General features: G+C 41.7%; 1 protein-coding gene across 1 annotated transcript; it reads left to right on the forward strand.

The window, feature by feature from the left end:
• Positions 1-439: 439 nt before the first annotated feature.
• adam19b (ADAM metallopeptidase domain 19b) lies at positions 440-18,803 on the forward strand. The gene is made up of 23 exons (XM_069696877.1): positions 440-748; positions 990-1,102; positions 1,222-1,292; positions 8,085-8,163; positions 8,416-8,492; positions 10,236-10,437; positions 10,558-10,623; positions 10,996-11,067; positions 11,181-11,347; positions 11,526-11,610; positions 11,805-11,944; positions 12,064-12,241; positions 12,332-12,421; positions 12,569-12,764; positions 14,047-14,155; positions 14,247-14,463; positions 14,743-14,820; positions 15,449-15,557; positions 15,655-15,784; positions 15,929-16,022; positions 16,123-16,470; positions 16,561-16,658; positions 17,483-18,803. The coding sequence occupies exons 1-23, from the start codon at positions 628-630 to the stop codon at positions 17,487-17,489; spliced, it is 2,847 nt and encodes a 948-aa protein (XP_069552978.1). The 5' UTR covers positions 440-627; the 3' UTR covers positions 17,490-18,803.
• The last annotated feature ends 523 nt before the right edge of the window (positions 18,804-19,326 follow it).

Consider the following 19,326-nt stretch of genomic DNA (forward strand, 5'->3'; position numbering starts at 1 on the left):
ATGAATGTATAACAGACAGCCTTACAAATAGATTGCTGTGTGCATTTAAGGTTGGGACTATCTTACTAGAACAAAATATATTCATTGCATGATGGGACTTGTAGGATTTTCCAACTGCTTAAATATCTGTTGCTTGTGAGTTCCCCTTACATTATGTCCAGCACCAAATTAGATTGCCGGAGTATCCCTTTAAGAAATTACCCTGAACCACCCACTCTATGTAACTGATTCATTTTACAACGAATAATCTACAGTGATTTACACAACATCCTAATTAGGAATTCAATTTTGATTACAGTTCGGTGCACACCACGAGTTTACGTTTACATTTCGCATTTAACAGACTGCTGTAATGGTGATGTCGGTGTCTTGTTGCTCACTCGTACATCTTTTCATCATATCCCGGCTTGCTTCAACTCGGTGTCGCGCTCTGTGTATGTAACGACGGGGAGGGGTTGGTAATGAAAGAGCTTTGCGGTCTGAAAGCATCTCATTCCGACTAACGGCAGCGGGAAGGATGCCACACCGGCGGCGGTCTGTCCATCCCATCTGAACCCCCTCCAGGCTGCTTCGCTGCACATTTATGTCTCACTTCAGCGCGTTCATTTGGAGCCGTGTGTTTTTAGAATGCGTCCTGGAGCGCGTCTTCCTCCCCGCGATGCTGTGCAGTCCTCTCTGTGCCTCTGTCTCCTAGTTTTCCTCCGCTGTGTTCAGGCTGCTGCTCTCTCCGAGGAAGGTGCTTACGATGGTGAGTCTGATTGTTTCTCGGAGCGATGACTAAAACGGCATGTCTGCTTGGAACTGATCAATATTGCGTTGCACCGGAATGCATTTTCTGTTCAAAATGCAGTGTTACACCACGTGGTTGTTGGCCACGCTTGGTTCCAATATCTGTATTTATCTATTTTAAAAGATGATAAAGTCACTGATGTAACCTACATCGTGAGGTATTTTGCCACGTTCTCCTCCATTTCTTCTTTTATTATCAGGAGAAAACACACAGAGTTCACTGAAGAGCATCCTTGACCAGGTACAGAGTTATGAGATTATTTCTCCCATATGGCTGCATCCTCTCCGACACAAGAGGTCTGCCAACCTGGAGGTGAGTAACTCTGTCCACCTGACTGACACAATGATGAAAAAACACACTGACAGACATTTCATCTTGATATTTTGCGTAATATTTAGCTGTCAGTGATTATTTGGTGGTTTTCCTTCCAGCACCCAGCAGAGGCGCATGTTGTGATCTCAGCTGAGGGACAGGAGCTCAGACTACACTTAGAGAAAAATGAGTGAGTAACTCCAGTGCACCACACCTTCTTTATGCAAATAAAGTAACGTGTTCAATGAGGCAAATTTTGCAGTTTAGAGGGACTTCTTCATAGTATTGGGTACCAAAATGAGATAAATCATGAACATCTGATTAAAAGTTACATGTAGGTCATCAGCATTGTCCTGTGTATCTTTAGACTTGCACAAGACGCCCTGGCTGTAGCCCTGTTTATTTGACCAGATGTTAGGTGTCACATAGATGCATTTATAAGGTCAGTTCCCCTGTGGGTGCGTCGAGGGGGATGAAGGGAAGAAAGGAGTTTGACGGCTTTGGACAACAGAGGGATGACACCCGATCTTGTGTGCCTTGGGCAAACAGGAAGTGAGTCTGTGTCTCTGTACCTAACATCCTGTAATCTGATGGAGCGGTTCCTGTCCAGTAACAATGAGATGGTGATAGAAAGGGAGCGGAGAATCTCACCCGGTTAATAGACAGTGTGATCACAGGGAGGACTGCAGCTCTTGAGATATGAGTGGTGACAAAGGAGCTGTAGTTTATCACTTCTGGATTTGAGCCAGCACACGAGTGGACTCGGAAAGCTTTTATGAACATTAGAAATGAAGTCCATTTTCCCCCTCCAGTGTATGCCGTGTCTGTCATTTATTCACTCGCAGGCACACACACACATAACAAACCCTGACTCCACCGTGTCTGACTGAGTGTCCCCTGAGGGATTTGCTCTCCTGCTCTCGCTGCCCAGCCAGTGGTCATGCTGTTAGATTTCCTCCTGGACGAGGAATTTTCATCAATCACAGACTGTCTGTACAAGGTCTGTGTGGTTAGACAGAACAAAGAAAGGGAGTTACAGAAAGTTGATCTCTCAGGTCTAACATAGCTTTCATAAAAACCTTTTATTTTTTTTATTTTAATAAAACTAAAAGGTCAGAAAAGGTATTAACTGGTACAAGAACTGGTACCTTTTTACTATTAGACATGAAAACTATATTTTGAAACCCTCTTTGTGCAACTTCTCATCTTTGCTTAAACAGGAAAGCTGTGAAAATATCTTCATCGGTGCCAATTGCTACAGTTACAGTTGAATACGTGTGTACACTGTTGTGAAAGATGTTTCGAAAAGTTGACTCAGAAATTAAAAGCACCAGAGAATTGTTAAGTTGATAATATTGTGGAACAAAAATGGAGGTTTCCAATTAATGAAACTCACCACATATCTTTAGTATTGATTCTTTAATGTACTGTGTCTGAGAGCTATATCGATCAGGGGAAATCATGTTTCTGTGATTTTGTTTTGTTTCATTCACTTATAGGTTCAGTGTGTAGGATTTAGGGGAAATCTATTGGTAGAAATGGAATGTAATATTGATAAATATGTTAACATTAATTAATTAAACAATAATCCACCAAAACTCAAAATCATGTTTTTGTTACATGAGAATGAGCCCTTAATATCTTCATAGGAGGTGGGTCCTCTTCCACGGAGCCTGCCATGTTGCACTGCCACAGTTACTGTAAACAAAGTCAAACTACATTCTCTTACATGCTTGAAAGAGGAGGGTAAGATGAGGGTTGTTCAGTGTCACTCGATGTCATTAGATCCTACACACTGCTCTTGTAGGCCACAATTGACTCAGGGGCTTTATAAAAACTATCGGGTGGATGTCATGGCGTTCAGCCCATTATTCAGGTGTCTGGCACACAACTTTACTGTTCTGGTTTACTCTCACTGCTGTCACCATGTAGTTCTCCATCACAGCAGGCAGCTCCTTTTAGTAACACATCCCTTTAAACCCACTGTACACTGTCTGTTCAGCACCAAACAGCTGACAGACGCAGTGACATCACAGTTAGCTGGTGAACACATATTTCCTTCAGGCATTGGTAGACACCAATATCAGTTTTAATGATTAAAAAAGTTGTAGCAGTTCAACTCAGTAATGTTTTTTATAAGCGTCAGTCCTCCTTCCCATCTCCATAATTTCACATGCACAAGACGTTTTGCAGCTTTCAAAGAAAGAGCGTTCTCGCTCTCTTTGTAGACCCATTATTTAGTCTGAGGTTTACCACCTCCCTGTTTCACCCTGCAGTGTTTCCCCACAGACTCCGGTCCTAAACAGAGTCCCATACTGGGTTACGACATTTTGATTTGTTCTCTGTTCACCTAATGTGGATACACAACTTGTTATATGAGACTACAAGCTGGGCTGAGGAAGAAGGCAGTTTGTGTCAGGGAAGATTAATGTCTCCATTTTGGAGAGAAGCCAGAGAAATTGCTGCCAGCGTCCACTCCTGTGTCCCGGTTACTCCCTCATGTCCTCGTTGCACCTACAACTGTGATAGCGGGACAGTCAGCAGATAAGGGAGAACCCTGAGTAGCTGTGAGACGGTCTTGATCTTGTCTTCGTGTTTACCCCCCCTGCAACAATTCACTATTTCAATCCAGCTGTCCTCCTTTTAATGGCAGTTCACTTCATCTACTCTTCACTTAATGTAAACATAGCTGTGAATTTTTGAGGGCATCATACTCCCAGTGGCTGCAGTCCAGACTCAATCCATTTATGTCCTCCCCAGTCATGCTTGCCAGTGTGTGTGTGTGTGTGTGTGTGTGTGTGTGTGTGTGTGTGTGTGTGTGTGTGTGTGTGTGTGTGTGTGTGTGTGTGTGTGCACACGTGCGCGTGCACATGGGTCTTTTTTAGGTTCGCGCTTCATTGATGTGGGTGTGCATGTGTGTCTGACTGAGCTTTTATCTTAATGAAAGGCTGAGGTGCACCCAGAGAAGGTTGATTTGGTTAAGAGCCAGGCAGAGGCCATAGAGTGTGCTGAGTCAGAGAGCAGGAAGAGGGATGTAAAAACAGAGCAAGCTGTCGGAAACCATGGAGGAAAGTGAGTGATGGAGCGGAGGAGAAGGGTTGAGGTGAGAAAAGTCATGGAAAGAGGAAAGTAGAGATTGTCGCGGTCAGTTTGGGTGTGAGTTATATCCCTGTGCTTCGGATATGAATCGCGTGGATGTTCTTGCTTCCTCCTCTGCATGACTTTCTCTGTTCTCCCGTTTAATGCCCTTCCTGCACACCCTTAAGTGCATGAACCTGAATTAAGCACTCCCTCGGGAAAAGCACACAGTATTGTTTCTCCTCTCCTTTCCTTCTCCTCTTGTCTCCTCTCATCTTGTCCCCACCTCATAAGTCTTCCTCTGTCCGGCGTAAAAATGACCACCCCATTCTTTCTCGTTTCTTTCCTTCTCTCGCCTCGTCTGATGTTCCCCAGGGCCGCAGGACAAATATACATCTCCCACGCTGCTCTCTGCGGCCAGGGTTTGAGAGACTGCGGCCACACGCAGACTGATGACACAGACAGACACACTCGTACACACACACACACATAGCACCCCAAAAGAACACAAACAGGACTTAAAGCGCAGACCTGATGGATTGCAGGTCTCGGGAGCAGAGAGCATGGGATGCATTTGCTTGTCCTGGTTTCCCTCGTGTGTATGTTTAGTCTCAGTGCGGCGCGGTCCCGTCTGCTTATATGTCTTTATCTAGGCCTCTGTGTTAGCCTGTGTGTTCACACGGGGAGTCACACATCAGAGCGTTAGCCTCCCTTCGCAATAAAAGCCTCTTCATCATCTGTTTCTGAGTGTTACTTTGACTTTGCGTCAACCTCCTCCCTCCCGCCCGGCACCCACGTGTGGTGATGTCATCTGATACCATGAGAGAATGCGACCCACTGACCCTGATCCATTACCCCACATCCCCTCCACTATCTCCCAAGTACATTAGCATTACTCTCCCACCCCATCTTTCTCTTCCTGAAGCTGAACCAAGCCTTTGTCTCAGACTCGCTGCCGGACGGTCCTGATTCAGCCAGTGTTGCGCTCCTCAATCACAGCATCTGTCTGCACGCTGGACGACTTCCAAACATTGTTGTCCCGCCATCACATAGAGGTTTTTCCAGTCTTGATTTGAAAGCTGTCACAGTATTTACCAGAATACAATTCGGCATAAAGCTTTCGACAGACGTGATGGACATTTTTGAGTTCATATACCGACATGGATACATACGCAACTTCTACTCTCTAGTTCAATTCCATATCAGGCATGGACACTGCAGTCAGAAGCAAACATAAGTTTGTTTGAAACAAACATTTTAAACTTCCACCTAATGTGTTTGCGACAATCCAAAGTCCTCTGCGGTGCAAGTTGGCTTTTCCTTGCAAAGACTCACATGGCTTTAAAATACAAACGGGTCACAGAGAAACCATTATCTTTGTCATCATTCTTGCTTTACACTTGTTCTAGTACTTTCACCACACAGATAATGATCCATTTACTTGAACTATGCATTTTTTCTGTTACCTATACCAACGACTGGTGAAACTGATGAGTCAAAATGAAACTTATCAGTTTGATCACACCTGCAAGTTGGCTCTTGTTTCGTGTTGGTGGTTGTTTCTTTACGCATTATTCACCTTTAACACAGGTCTCTGCCGTTTAAATGAACTGATTTAAAATTCAAAGTTGATTTCAATGCATTCGATCAAATAGGTAAGGTGTAATAATTACGTGTATTGAACCATCAGCGGAACCGACCGTAGACGCAGCAGGATGTGGCAAGTTTATTGTTAGCATTAGACTTCATTAAAAGTCATGGTGGCATAGTGACCCTTTAAGTGGTGACTTAACAACTGTGTTAATAGCATGTTGTGTCTACATGTCACACAGTGGCAGCTTCCATAGCCATCAGTCTACATGTGTATACACACTGTTATCCCCAAAGACCAGTAAGTCAGCAGGGCTCAGCTCAGAAACAGAGGTGCTGACTGGCGCGTGAGAATAAAGAAGAATGGAGAAGGAGTCGTTACGCATTTGTGTCACGGAAGAAGTGATTTCCTTTCTTGCATAATGACTGTTGGACAGCAGCAGAGTAAAGTTCAGTCAATCATCAGCTATTCTGCCATTAATTCTGCCTGTCACAGTCACAGAGATGAGAAGAGAGCATGTTGGGAAAATTTAGAAAGTTAGAGAGGCTGGAAAAGTAGAGGAAGGCCAGATATAAATGAGGTTAGAAGGTCAAATCACAACATGATGGACTTCATCATATTTAGGTGACATAAGCCGGATATATTACCACCGACTGATCATTTAGAAGAGGTGGATGTACTGTAGATGTGCATCCCCGGCCCCTCCTCCCCCCCCGAGTCCTCATCTGTTAAAGGATGAAGTAGCTGTTCTCTGTCTTTGACTCGCTTTGTTGCAGATTGCATCAACAGACTGTCATTGTTTAAAGAGGCTTGTGTCCCTGGGGGCATCTGATGGAGGAGAAAAGAAAAATCCCCATCTTCCCTTCACTTGTCTTCATCATCCTTTAAAGGAACAGTTTGACATCTTGGGAAATGTGCTCATTTGTGTGCCTAAAGATAGATGCCACTCTCATGTCTGTAAGCTAAATGTGAAGCTACAGCTAGCAGTGGGTTAGCTTAGCATAAAGACTGGAAACGAGGGGAAACAGTTAGCCTGTGTGATGGTTAATTAAAGCGTTTTATGTCATTTAGTTAATACCGACAATAATTTGTGGAATCTAAAAACTAGTTCTGCACACAACCCCCAATAAAACCATAGTTTTTCAGGTTTACGTTTCATTTTCGTTCAGATTAACCAAACGACTTGCAATGTTTTATCAAGAGAGCTCCAGAGATGCTGGTAAAAGGATTTTTTTTTTTTAGACCAAATTTGGACCGAGCCAAGCTAAAACATGTTCTACCTTTTAATGCTGTATGAGATATGAGAGTTGTAAATATCTTCTCATTTAATTTTCACAGAGAAATCTAATAGCTGCATTCCCCTCAATTTAAAAATATATATATATTTTAAGATGTGCATATTAATTACCCTAAGGTATAAATAACGAATTCTTTGTGAGAACTGATCAGATTGGAAGATGTTAGGTCTGGCTCATGTTTGACTTAAATCCTCAGCTTGAGTACCAGAGCATCAGTCGATACGTGCTCGTTTCTCTATTTGATGGATCTGACTTCGACCCTGTGAGGAGTGATGAGAGGAGTTTTAGAAGGACAGAGCAAAAGAAAAACCAGCTGCAAGGAAGACAAACTTTATAACAGAAAGCAAGAGGAATGGATTGGACAAAATGTCCCGTCTTTGGACTCAGTCCAAAGATATGCAATCACACAAACACAGATGGCGAGTAAGAGGAATGTAATGTATTACCCAAATAAAATGAATGTTTCTGTAGATCTGTACTTGTTTCCCTGATTTATCATCCATTCCTGTGTTGTTGTCCTACTTACCAGCTGAGAAATTTCAGTATAGAGAAAGAAAAAACTGGAGAGCATTTGCAAATAATAACTCGGTCAAACAAATGCGGTCTGGACATAGCAATTACTTTAACTCAAAAAAGCTCTCGTCTCCGGTTTTAGCTTCACTCTCCAGGAAGTAAAACGGATCTTTTGGGAAAGGTACATATGGGTTTTATTACAACACTTGTCCACAGTCTTCTGTGTGTTTTCTTATCCCTGACAGGATCTTTGTCTAAATCTTTAAAGCAGTTTGGTTTGGTGGAGTCTCTGTCGGAATGAATGTTTTATGAGCTGTGAGCTGCTGGAGAGAATCTGTCTTCTGTTGTCTCTTCAGTTTCCTGCAGCTTTTACTCTTTCGCCCTTTGTTTACCATATATATACAGAATATTTAACCATTATGCCACCATTGCGTTGCTGTTTCTGTAGGTTGAATGTGTGACACTACATATATTCTGTGGTCCCTGTGTTGAATTTCACCAGGCAGCTGTTGGCCCCTGGATATCAGGAAATATGGTACACTTCTGATGGATCGCGCAAGTCCTCTTCTCCTGCCAACACTGTAAGTCTATGAGAGACAGTTTGATGTTCTTAAACTGTAGGAGGGAGTTGTATATGATCCTCGACCACCAGCACAGTTGATCAAATCTAATGGCGGGAGGATAACAGACGGTCAATGAAAGAATGGATATTCAATAATAACAATTTCTACTCACAATAAAACGTATTATGGTTGAATTTCAGACTCTTTCACCAATGAATCTCCTTGTTTTCCTACACTGAGAGCTCATTATTGAATTATTTTGTCTTGCAGGGACACTGTTTCTACCATGGCGAGGTTCTGGGTGTGGAAGGATCCAGCGTTGCTGTCAGCACTTGTTCTGGACTCAGGTAAGTAAATCTTTACAAGTATTCATAAAGCTGACTATATGAGTTGTTCCCAGTGGTGAAAGAAATGTCCTAGAATTCTCCACAGTCTCCCTTAAGACCAACTCCATCCAAAAATGTTAAAAAAAAAAAAAAAAAAAACTCCTTGAGTTAAGAACACGGAGGAGGACTTTTCTGTGGTCTTCTCCTTCAAAAGAGTGAAGAACTGCAAGTGAAGTGAAGATTGAAGAACATTTTTTGGATGACTAATAACAGGAAGTTGGGAGTTGTTTGTGATTGATCTTATTACAGATGTGTTTGCATCTCTCACTCAACGAAGTAAAGCTATTATCCAATTAATGCTAATTTTACAGCCTCAGTTCTTTTGTTTTCTAGTAACTGACAAACATTCTGGGACAATAAATAATATCAATAGATAGAGAGTAATTGTCCCAAACTGTTTGATAAAATATCTGACTATATATGTATTGTACCTTTCCCATTCTGGTTAACATGCCAACAATCAGAAGAGAATTAGGCAATCGTACAAGTCTGAACATTATTACTTTTCATGGCTTTGTCATACTCAAGCATATATGTAAAAAGGGTTGAAAAAGTCTGTGCATTCATTCCCTATAAGTTGCCTATCCTAAGGAGAAATCTAACTGGTGAAAGGAGCTTTCACTAATCTCCAGTCCTGCTTTTCAAAAGTCAGGTAGAAGTCAGGTTGTTGCAGAAAGCTAACTGTAGCTCAGGTGTGTGTAGTAAATGTACTCACATAGTAACTGTATGTAGTCATATAAAGATCAAAACAAAAAAATGTCATGCATCTGTCTGTCGGGACTATTTGAGATTCCATAGAGAACTCTGCTGAGATTTTAACCACTGACCAGTACGTCAGTGAGTCTGTGTGTGATCATGATTTTGTAGGTGAGAATAAGTTGTAACTGAAGGCTGCACACCCGTTGAGCCTGTAATCAAACTGTGGCTGAATAAATAAGATGACAGAAAGCAGTCATGTGTCATGTGTTGTGCAGTTCATTAGGTTAGTAGGTCACCGGCTCCAGAGTTGGTTCATTGAGTCCAGCTCAGTATAGAGATCCTGTGTTTTCTCCAGAGCAGCTGATGTTTCCTGCAGGACACACTCAGAGAGGAGAGGCCGGCAAAAGAGGAGGAACTAGAGACCACGGACAGAAATCGTAGCCGTATGTGTTTCTTTGCGGGGTCATCGCTCTGCATCTGGAGGACGAGTGCTTCGATACATCTTCAACTAATGTAGATTCTCTGGAGGAATGCAAACACAGCATAGAGAGACGCTGACATGTGGGCGGCTGACTTCTCCAGATGTTTTCTACAGCTGCGTGACCTGCTGCTGTGCGCACGCTCGTGTGTTTGTGTATAAGACCTCTGTGCTCATCATAAGCGGTTTTGTGAAGAACTCAAAACTCATTTTGTATGTTGTTTGTCCCAGTGGATCTTCATTTACAAACAGCAGTAAATCACCTGTGACAAGAGTCCCTCTGCTCCACCCATCCATAAAATCACAGCTGCCGAGTTTTTCATGTCTCAAATTGAAAATGTAGTTAACGATTACTTGTGAAAATTGCATTTAATGTTATATTTTAAGACTCAAAAGGACGAGGGTTATTATGGATTCAAGAATAATTTGCCACAGCACGCTGACAGAAATACTGCAAGATCAGTAATGCACATTGATTTCTTGAAGCTTGAGTAGATGGAACCATCAGTTGTGCCTTGTTTCCCCAGGGGACTGATTTCTCTGAACACCAGCGTCAGCTACCTGATAGAGCCTCTTCCTGCTTCCACGGATGCTCAGCAGCATGCGGTTTTCAGAGCCGACAGTCTCCATCTGCCCCAGGGTAGCTGCCTGCATTACCATGGTGACAAGGAGGATGAGGCTGGGCTTAACGACTTCATCCAAGGAATGATGTCACCGCGGAGCGTGAGGGTGTGTTCAGGCAGCACAAACATTAACCACCTCCCTGAAGTCCTTTTGCGAGTGTCACACAGACTATGACAATATTATCTCTGCATCTTTTCTATTTAACTGTTCTGCCTCGTATTTCAGGAAAAAAGGGAACTGAACCAGAATATGAAGTATGTAGAGCTCCTGATAGTGGCTGACAAGGCCGAGGTGAGGATGCAGTTGTGAATATGCTCATATTTGGTCACTTTGGAACCAGACGTAATGTTTTTGGATCAAACCATTAAATGTGGGAGTGGGGGATGTGGCTGTCTGTGGGCAGAAATATTTGTCACAAGACCACAATGACTGTTATGACCCATACTATAGACAGGATAAATAGTTATATATCATGTTTTTCTACCCTTTACAGTTGCTAAGAAACCTAAATATAAAGAACAGTCTGCAGATTGCATCCATTACTCTGTTTAGAGCCAGTTGACTCAAATGTAAAGCTCTGACTCACGTCCTGTTGATCATTTGATGTGTGAGAAGTCCCTCTAATCTGTCTTATTTCGGTGTACATTGTGGTTTATGTTGCAGTTTGAGAAGCATGGGAGTATTCTCGAGAAAACCAAACTGAAATTACTGGAAGCCGCCAACTTGGTTGACAAGGTAACATCTGATGTGAAACCATCATTAAAACCACAAACAAACACTTATGTTCACCACACCTTTATTCATTCATGACGAATGAAGTTCGTCTCCGTCTCTGTCCACATCAACAGTACTACAAGGCTTTGAGTATCCGTGTGGCATTAATCGGCCTGGAAGTGTGGACAAGTCAGGACATGATCAGCATGTCTGATAACCCGCACAGCACTCTGGCAGCATTCCTGTCCTGGAGACGCAAACAGCTCCACGCTCTCCCCAACGACAACGCTCAGCTCATCACGTCAGTGTCTCTCTCTCTTTCACCTTCCTATTTGTCCAGCCTCCCTCTCCCTCGTCCCGTGGGGAAGATCTTTCAGTTGATTTCATCTTCATTGTGTGAGACAATAATCAACACCAGTTGTATCCCAGTGGGCTGCTGTCCAGTTGGAACTAATTACCGGTGGCGTTTTTGTCTCCAGGGGGAGGCCTTTTCAGGGCACCACCATCGGGCTGGCACCTCTCAAAGCCATGTGCTCCGACTACCAGTCTGGTGGAGTGAACACGGTGAGAGACAAGAGTGTAAACAAACATTAATCCTCTACAGGTACAGCTCTGCTCCACAGGAATTATACACGTGCTGGTTTTTTGTAATTATTTCATGTTATTGAGCCACATACATCAAGCGATGATGACATTATGCACTGATTTCTGCAGTTCTTAAAATCTTAAAAGAGTCAGCTCTGTCCTCTGTTGAACAGGACCACTCCGAGTCAGCCGTTGGTGTTGCCGCCACCATGGCGCATGAGATGGGCCACAACTTCGGTATGAGTCACGATAGTGCAGGCTGCTGCCAGGCCAAAGCAGAAGACGGAGGCTGCATCATGGCAGCCGCCACTGGGTATAATGCACAAACTGCCAACATAATTTATTTTTTTTATAGCTGTTAAAACTAACAGAAAGGAGGGAAGCAATGAATTTGAAAGGTGGAATTTAATTACTCCCTTCATCTCGGCTCAGGCATCCATTCCCACGTGTGTTTAATGGTTGCAACCTGAAGGAGCTGAAGAATTATCTGAGTTCTGGAGGAGGGAAGTGTCTCTTCAACTTGCCAAACACCAGATCGATGTATGGAGGCCAGCGCTGCGGTAACGGTTACCTGGAGGACGGAGAAGAATGTGACTGTGGAGACGAAGAGGTCAGTGGGTGTCCGTATGCAGTTGATATTTTCCCAGGATGTCTTTGCCCGGGCGTCATGACTTTACACTCTGCTACACTTTCTGTGTAGGAGTGCACCAGTCCCTGCTGTAACGCCAACAACTGCACCCTGAAGGCTGAAGCTGAGTGCGCCCATGGGGTCTGCTGTCATAACTGCAAGGTACAAATATCAGAAGACAAATAAACACAATATTTCTTCCTCCCATAAATGACAAATCCCCCGTGGATATTTTTTTCTGGTATAAAGGTACAACTGTTCCTCTTTTTTTTTTCACATTTCTCTCCTTCTCTTCGTGTCTCACTGAAGCTGAAGAGCCCAGGCGTGCTCTGCCGCGCTCCCTCGGGGCCGTGTGACCTGCCAGAGTACTGCGATGGAAAGGAAGAGTCTTGTCCTGCTAATTTTTACTTAGTGGACGGGGCGTCGTGTGCAGGTGGGATGGCCTACTGTTACACTGGCATGTGTCTGACCCTGGAGCAGCAGTGTCAGTCACTCTGGGGACGAGGTGGGTAAACTGGATGCATACCATCTGTAGATCTTTTGTTTCAAAGTGGGATATAGCCTCCATTTTAATCACATTTAGCATCTATTGTATGAGTAGAATACTGTTTATATTGTACATACACTTAATTTCCAGTTTATAGTTGCCAGTTTATTGGGTATAACGACTACTTAACTAAAAGCAGAGTTATCATTACTGTAGTTAATAACACTGTTCTTTTCCCTTTGACTGTCTGCTGTAAAACGACTGTAGACATGTTTTCTCCTAACTGACTTCGTTTAGACAAATTTCTAATGCATTGTTTCAAAATTATAAATGATCAATTGTAATGATAATAATTGAGTACAAATCAATTTTTTTTATTTAAGGCCTAGTGGGGGGGGATGGAAAAAAATATTTAACAAAAAAAGTGTTTATTTGTGTTAACTGTTGGTGGTAAAGACTTTAAATGTTAACATGTAAGACTGCAATTAAATGATCTATTTTAGGTTATGATGAATTACAAAAGGAAAATATGTGCCTACAGTGTATCTAATCCTAAAAAAAAAAAAAGTCTTTATTCTTAAAGATATGATGGGATGATAAAAGTTAAGAAAGATTTAGTATGACTGTAGCCAAACTCATTTTCATTATCTTTAATGGTTATAATGTGTGTAAAAATTTGATGATCAAACAATTTCACATCCATTTTCAAAGCTCTTGAACACTCACCGGCTGACTTAAAACTCAGGCATCAGCCCATCTTTGAAAGCACAAAGCCTCCCGATCAAAGTGGAATAAACCATTTAAGATACAGAGACCACAGCAACAATAGTTATATTCTTTGTAATAAGAGTGCCTACACAGAAAAGTGTTTGCTTTTTACCTTTTCTGTCATCTATAGGGGCACATCATTGTTGGATCAGTGTGTGCAGCAAAGAAATTTACAGTCCAGCAACCAAAATGGCTCCAAGATTGTTTCATTTAAAAAAGGTGATGAATGTTAAGTGGGTTAATATCCCGTGTTTGAAGCAGAGAGGCTCGATGGAGTTAAAGATGGGTCCTCTGTAGGTCACAGGATTAGGGATTGTTATTGGACATTGTCCATATTCATGTTGTGACTGAGCCTTCCTGGAGAGCCTTTGTAGTACCACAGGAGCCACAAAGAACCATGAGGGGGTGCCATCTGGTCTCCATCAGGTGGTCACATAACACACTGTGCATGCATTTATGCGTGTGTGTTATTGTGTTTGTGTGTGCAGTAGTATTCATACATTTATGTGCGTTGTCTCTCTTTGAACCACAGATGGTCGTCCAGCCCCTGACCTGTGTTTTAAGAGGGTGAATGCAGCTGGGGACATGTACGGCAACTGTGGCAAAGACCTCTTCGGGAAATACAGGAGCTGTAAAGACAGGTGAGGATTAAAACACTCAGCTACACACTCAGTACACTGTACGCTTACTTCTCCCTCATTTTAAGTGTATCTATATTTTCTTACGTTTCAGAGATGCTAAATGTGGGAAAATCCAGTGTTCAACTTCAGCCTCCAAGCCCATCGAGAACAATGCTGTTCGCATAGAAACCACAGTCAGCGTGGGCAACAAGAAAATTCAGTGCATGGGAACACATGTGTACAAGCTTGGCCAGGGGGATGAGGAGCCACCGGGGGACACTCTGGACCCAGGTCTGGTCATGACAGGCACCAAGTGTGGTGATGACTCGGTGAGACTCGTGAAGATATGCAGTGCTAAACAGAATTGACAGCAGGCTTTACATCTCTTTCTGAGATTTGTGTAACACTTTTACACAAAGCCACATTATTGTTAGTTACAGTCCTTGTAGCTGTAATATTTGTTGTTGTCATCAAGCAAATTCTATCGCTCCTCTAAAATCACCCTAAAAATAATTTTCTAGAGGATTAATTTTCACTGTCTAGTAAAAGCTGTTTTTCTCTAACCACTTCTCTATAATTGCTCCTCACACCCTTCCGTATTTTAACAGATGTGCTTTAATGGAGAATGCCGCAATGCATCTTTCCTCAGAGCTGATGAATGCAATGCCAAGTGCAACGATCATGGAGTAAGTTTCTGTGTGTCACTGCAGGGGGGCTGGTGTGAGGGATGTCTCTGGACTCACAGGGAAGATTTGGCTGCCAGCCTACTATTATGGAAAGCTGGCAACCTAGGCAGCGGTGCAAAAGCTATTCAGATCCCTTATCTAATTAAAAGTAGCCTCAAAGCAATGTAGAAATATTCCAGCACAAATAAAAGTCAGGTATTATACTGTATAAAATAAATATAATAACAAAAACTAAATATCATTAAAATAACAAAAGTAGATGCTTGTTATGCAGCAGGAGGATCTTTGTCGGTGTAAAGTCTTTAACTACAAAGTCAGAAATCTGTCAGGTACATGTAGTTGAGTTAAACGTAAACAGATTTGCACTGTAATGTAAGTACAAAATATGTTACCAAATTAAAAAGCAAGTACCTTAAAACTTTACCCAAGTACACTGTATTTTAACATACTTTCCATTATCTAACTTTGGTTTTATGTCCACTTGAAATTAATTTAAAGTACCTCTATAGTCTTAAAATGTCATGTTGTCATATAACTGCATGTCAATGTGATGAATGAAAACATACATTTTGTAACTTTAATGGTCATATATGCAAAATGACAATCAGCTCTGTTGTTCTGTTCCCAGCTGTGCAACAACAACCATAACTGCCACTGCCACCCGGGCTGGGCTCCTCCTCTGTGTGACCAGAAGGGGTCAGGAGGGAGCATGGACAGTGGACCTGTCATCAGCCACAGTGAGACACATGCTGATGTTTTATGTGCAACAAATTAAAACTTGAGATGTTTCTTTTAGATTTCTCAATTTTCTGACCATATTTCATTCTGCAACAGGCAGTCTCCTTCCAGCCCTGCTTGTCCTCCCTCTGGCTCTCTTTGTGGTTTTGGCTGCTGTTGGACTTTGGTGCTGCTACAAACATAAGCTCCACCCACTGAAAGCCTCTGCTCCACCACCAGTGCCAAAGTATGTAATTTTTGAAGTGTGTCATTACATCAACAGCTGTTTGTAGGTGATGTTTTTTGCTTTCCCAATATCTTGATGTTGTGTGGATGTCCAGTATGAATTATAACTATTTAATTCTGTTTCTAACTCTGTGTTAATCTCCAGTATTTCAGACCCTGCTGAGGTCAAACCTCTGAATGCTGACGGTCATGTCGCGGGTCATACCAACCCAACATTCTTGCTAAAGAAGCAGGACTCGGTAGAGAAATCCACTCATGCACGACATGATGACGTGGCTGAAATGTAATTTTTTGAATTCAAGAAAGTCATTCTGCAATGTTTGGTACTCTTTCACACAGGGGACGTCTTCTCCTCGTCCCAGCCCGTCTTGCCCAGCTCGGCCCACACATCCTATTGTGCGTCCAGCAGTGAAACCTCCTCCCGTACCAGCATATGCTGCAGAGCAGAGAGAACAGACGCCACAGCCTGCAGCTTCTCCTCAGAGTCGATCCTCTCCTCAGGATTCCACTCCCCCTCCTTTAAAGTCTGCCCAGAGGACAAACCAGGCTTCTCCACCACTTTCAGGACCTTCACCTGTACCTTCTCTGGATCATAAAAAGCAATCACAGCCTTCATCAAAACCCAAACCTCGCCCAGGACCCCCAAACAGACCTCCACCGCCTTGTCCTCTCAACAGACCACCAGTGGTGAATGCAGTTTGTATATACTTTTATGTAAATAGATACTTTGCTTTACTGTACTGAATGTGAAATGACTAACATGTCCTTGTTTTGTAGAAACAGCATCACGTGAAAGGCCTGCAGGTGACCACTAACGCCCTGCAGAGAGGAAAAGCTGCATTGGCTCCATCTGCTGGACAGAAAAAGCCAAACAGGTAATTCATGGTGGTTTTTTTTTTTTCCTAGTAGCTGGCCCAATCCCAATGTCCACCCTCACAGACTTTGAGGCACTTCCCGGTAAATCCGCGAGGGTTTAGGGTTGTCCCACTGTCAGCTCATCGAGTCTGTGAGCGACCCCTGGAGGACATTTTGAGCCCTTTAAGCACCTTTTCCATAAATTTGCATTTCTGCAGACTTTGCCAACCCTTCTAGTTGTCCTGCCCTTAGTCTGTCGCCCACAAAATGTAAACAAACAAAGCATGGAGGGTGTTAGAATGACAGCACTTGGCTGCTCTCTGCTGTGGTTATTTATTGCATATTTGTAAAAAAAAAAAAAAAAAAAATTGTAAGTTAAATGTCTGCATTTGATTTACTAACATTAATGCCTTTTCTGGTAATTAGCTAAAACAAATAAACATTATATAGGCCTAAATATAGCCAACATATAGGCTTCTATCTATCTATCGATCTATCGATACATCTATAGATCTATCTATCTATCTATCTATCTATCTATCTATCTATCTATCTATCTATCTATCTATCTATCTATCTATCTATCTATCTATCTATCTATCTATCGATACATCTATAGATCTATCTATCTAATATTTTTTATTATTAACGACGGAGTGTCCCATTTTGCCTTTTATACCATTTCAGCCCTCATGGACTCGAACACCGAACACTCAAACACTACAGCTGTGACATCAGCTAAGTCAATGAGGGTTTAAGGTTTAGGGTGGACATTGGGATTGGGTCTGTGACTATCTAAAAAGACCCCTCAATAACCTCTTATTATTTTCCACTTCTTCTCTAGAGCCTAAACTCAGAGCTCAGGGAGGTGATGTGGACCACCACTTATATCCAATAACGGACTGCCTCAAACTGTCTTCAATGGCTACCTGGAAAAAATGTGCGCTGTGGGATAAGATGAATACTTGACATTGTATTCACTGATGTACATTGAGGGTAAAATGATATAATTGCAGCAAGTCTTTTTCAAGTCTAAGATTTAGGTTTAATCAGTGTATTGTAAATTAGCCCTACATGTGTCTGTTTTATCCACTTAAAACAACCCACGCTGTGACTTTGAGTATTTTTTTAGTTTATTATTTGATCGTCCCAGATGTCAATGGAAATATGAAAATGTTTCATGTGTGTCAGCAGCATCAAAACACTGTTCCAGGGGTATTTATTCGCAAAGCAAAGAAAAATTCATGTTTACAACCTATGTACCAAACACGGTGCCTCTTAAAGCGCATCAGCTATAAAGGCATATCTTATATTAAGAAAAGATGCCAATAATGAAGCTCTTACACTTCTTATGTGTGAATAATAATGGGATAATGATGGGTTTTAACTGGATTAATGGTAACCAGTGACAATCCTACATGCATGCTGTAAGTATATATGCTTATGATGAGAGATACGTGTCTGATATGTAGCAGGAAATGTGAGGGATTTTTTTTTTTAATTTTTATGATTTTTATTTTCATTATCATTATTTTTATTGTTGTGGTGTTGCACTTCTAACAGTCACCCCTGAAAGGCATTCAAGGTGGCTGTTAAAAACAATCACTGTATATCCTCTCGCAAATTACCAACAAGTACTGTAATTGTAATTTTTTTATACTTTCAGTCGGTAAGTACTAACGTGTTACTTTAAGGCATCCATTCAGACTCCACATGAACTTGCTTTAGTTTTATCACTGACAATCAGTGATGAAGTTGTCTTAGTTCATGGCAACTTTTCATATAATTTCATGTTTGGAAAATGAGCCATAGTTTTGTTTACATGTATCAGTTCAACAGCTCAAAATTATTACAGCAGCTCCCTTTTGACCAAAATGGTGTGATGCTACTTTTCTATCTGAGATGGCTGTGTTATACGACAAAAGGCGATTTAACAGTAATGAATTTGGCATTATTATTAGGTACTTTTTGATATTATGTTATATTTGACTGCTTTGGGAACTGTAATCTGGATAATGGAATCTGTAATATGAAAAATCTGTCAGTCGGTCAGCTGCTATGATCGACCTTATTATCGAAACTATGCAAACACAGGGGCGGTGCAACCCTGTGTCTGAAACTGGGATTCAAATGAACACATGGAGAAATAAAAATACATGTTTAGACATGCTTTTCAACTTGTATTTTGTCAATACATGATGTTGTTCATGCAAGCATTTTTACTTTCTGGACTTAGGAGTTTTGTCAGTAGTAGTAGGTCAATGTGGCAATTCTGAATATAATTGGAAATAACTTGTCAGAGATTTCATTTAATTTATTGCTGAATTGTATACAGCCAGGTGTGTGGTGATGGCTCACAGTTAGGCAAGATTTTTACTGTCTTACATTATAACTCATAGTTAGTCAGATATTGTATCTAATTCCAACCACTCTTAAGTCAAGCTACAGGCTTTTAATTTAAAAACAAATTTGCTTTGAGATAGACTATATACTTCTAAGGTGCTTAAAACAAGTGTAAAATGTCAATTTATCTGGAGTCTAATTTTATTCGTGACTGAACTGTGACACTGAGGAATTTATTAATGTAGTTGTATTTTCACACTGATAGAGTAGTTAGACTGAAAATAATCATGAACAGCCATTATTGAATCATCCTAAAGCGAGTCTTTTTGTCACAGTTGGTGAATA

This window comes from Brachyistius frenatus, unplaced genomic scaffold (assembly GCF_029030835.1).
Source record: "Brachyistius frenatus isolate BFR_SWC_R1_liver_20210118 unplaced genomic scaffold, ASM2903083v1 Contig_22, whole genome shotgun sequence".
In the NCBI taxonomy this organism is placed as follows: Eukaryota; Metazoa; Chordata; class Actinopteri; family Embiotocidae; genus Brachyistius; species Brachyistius frenatus.

What these genes read in the sequence shown, in the direction of transcription:
- adam19b (XM_069696877.1), top strand. Translation starts at nt 628, where the DNA reads ATGCGTCCTGGAGCGCGTCTTCCTCCCCGCGATGCTGTGCAGTCCTCT. An exon ending in TAGTGGCTGACAAGGCCGAG is followed by an intron (nt 10,624 to 10,995) that starts GTGAGGATGCAG and finishes TTTATGTTGCAG; the next exon opens with TTTGAGAAGCATGGGAGTAT. An exon ending in GTGACTGTGGAGACGAAGAG is followed by an intron (nt 12,242 to 12,331) that starts GTCAGTGGGTGT and finishes CTTTCTGTGTAG; the next exon opens with GAGTGCACCAGTCCCTGCTG.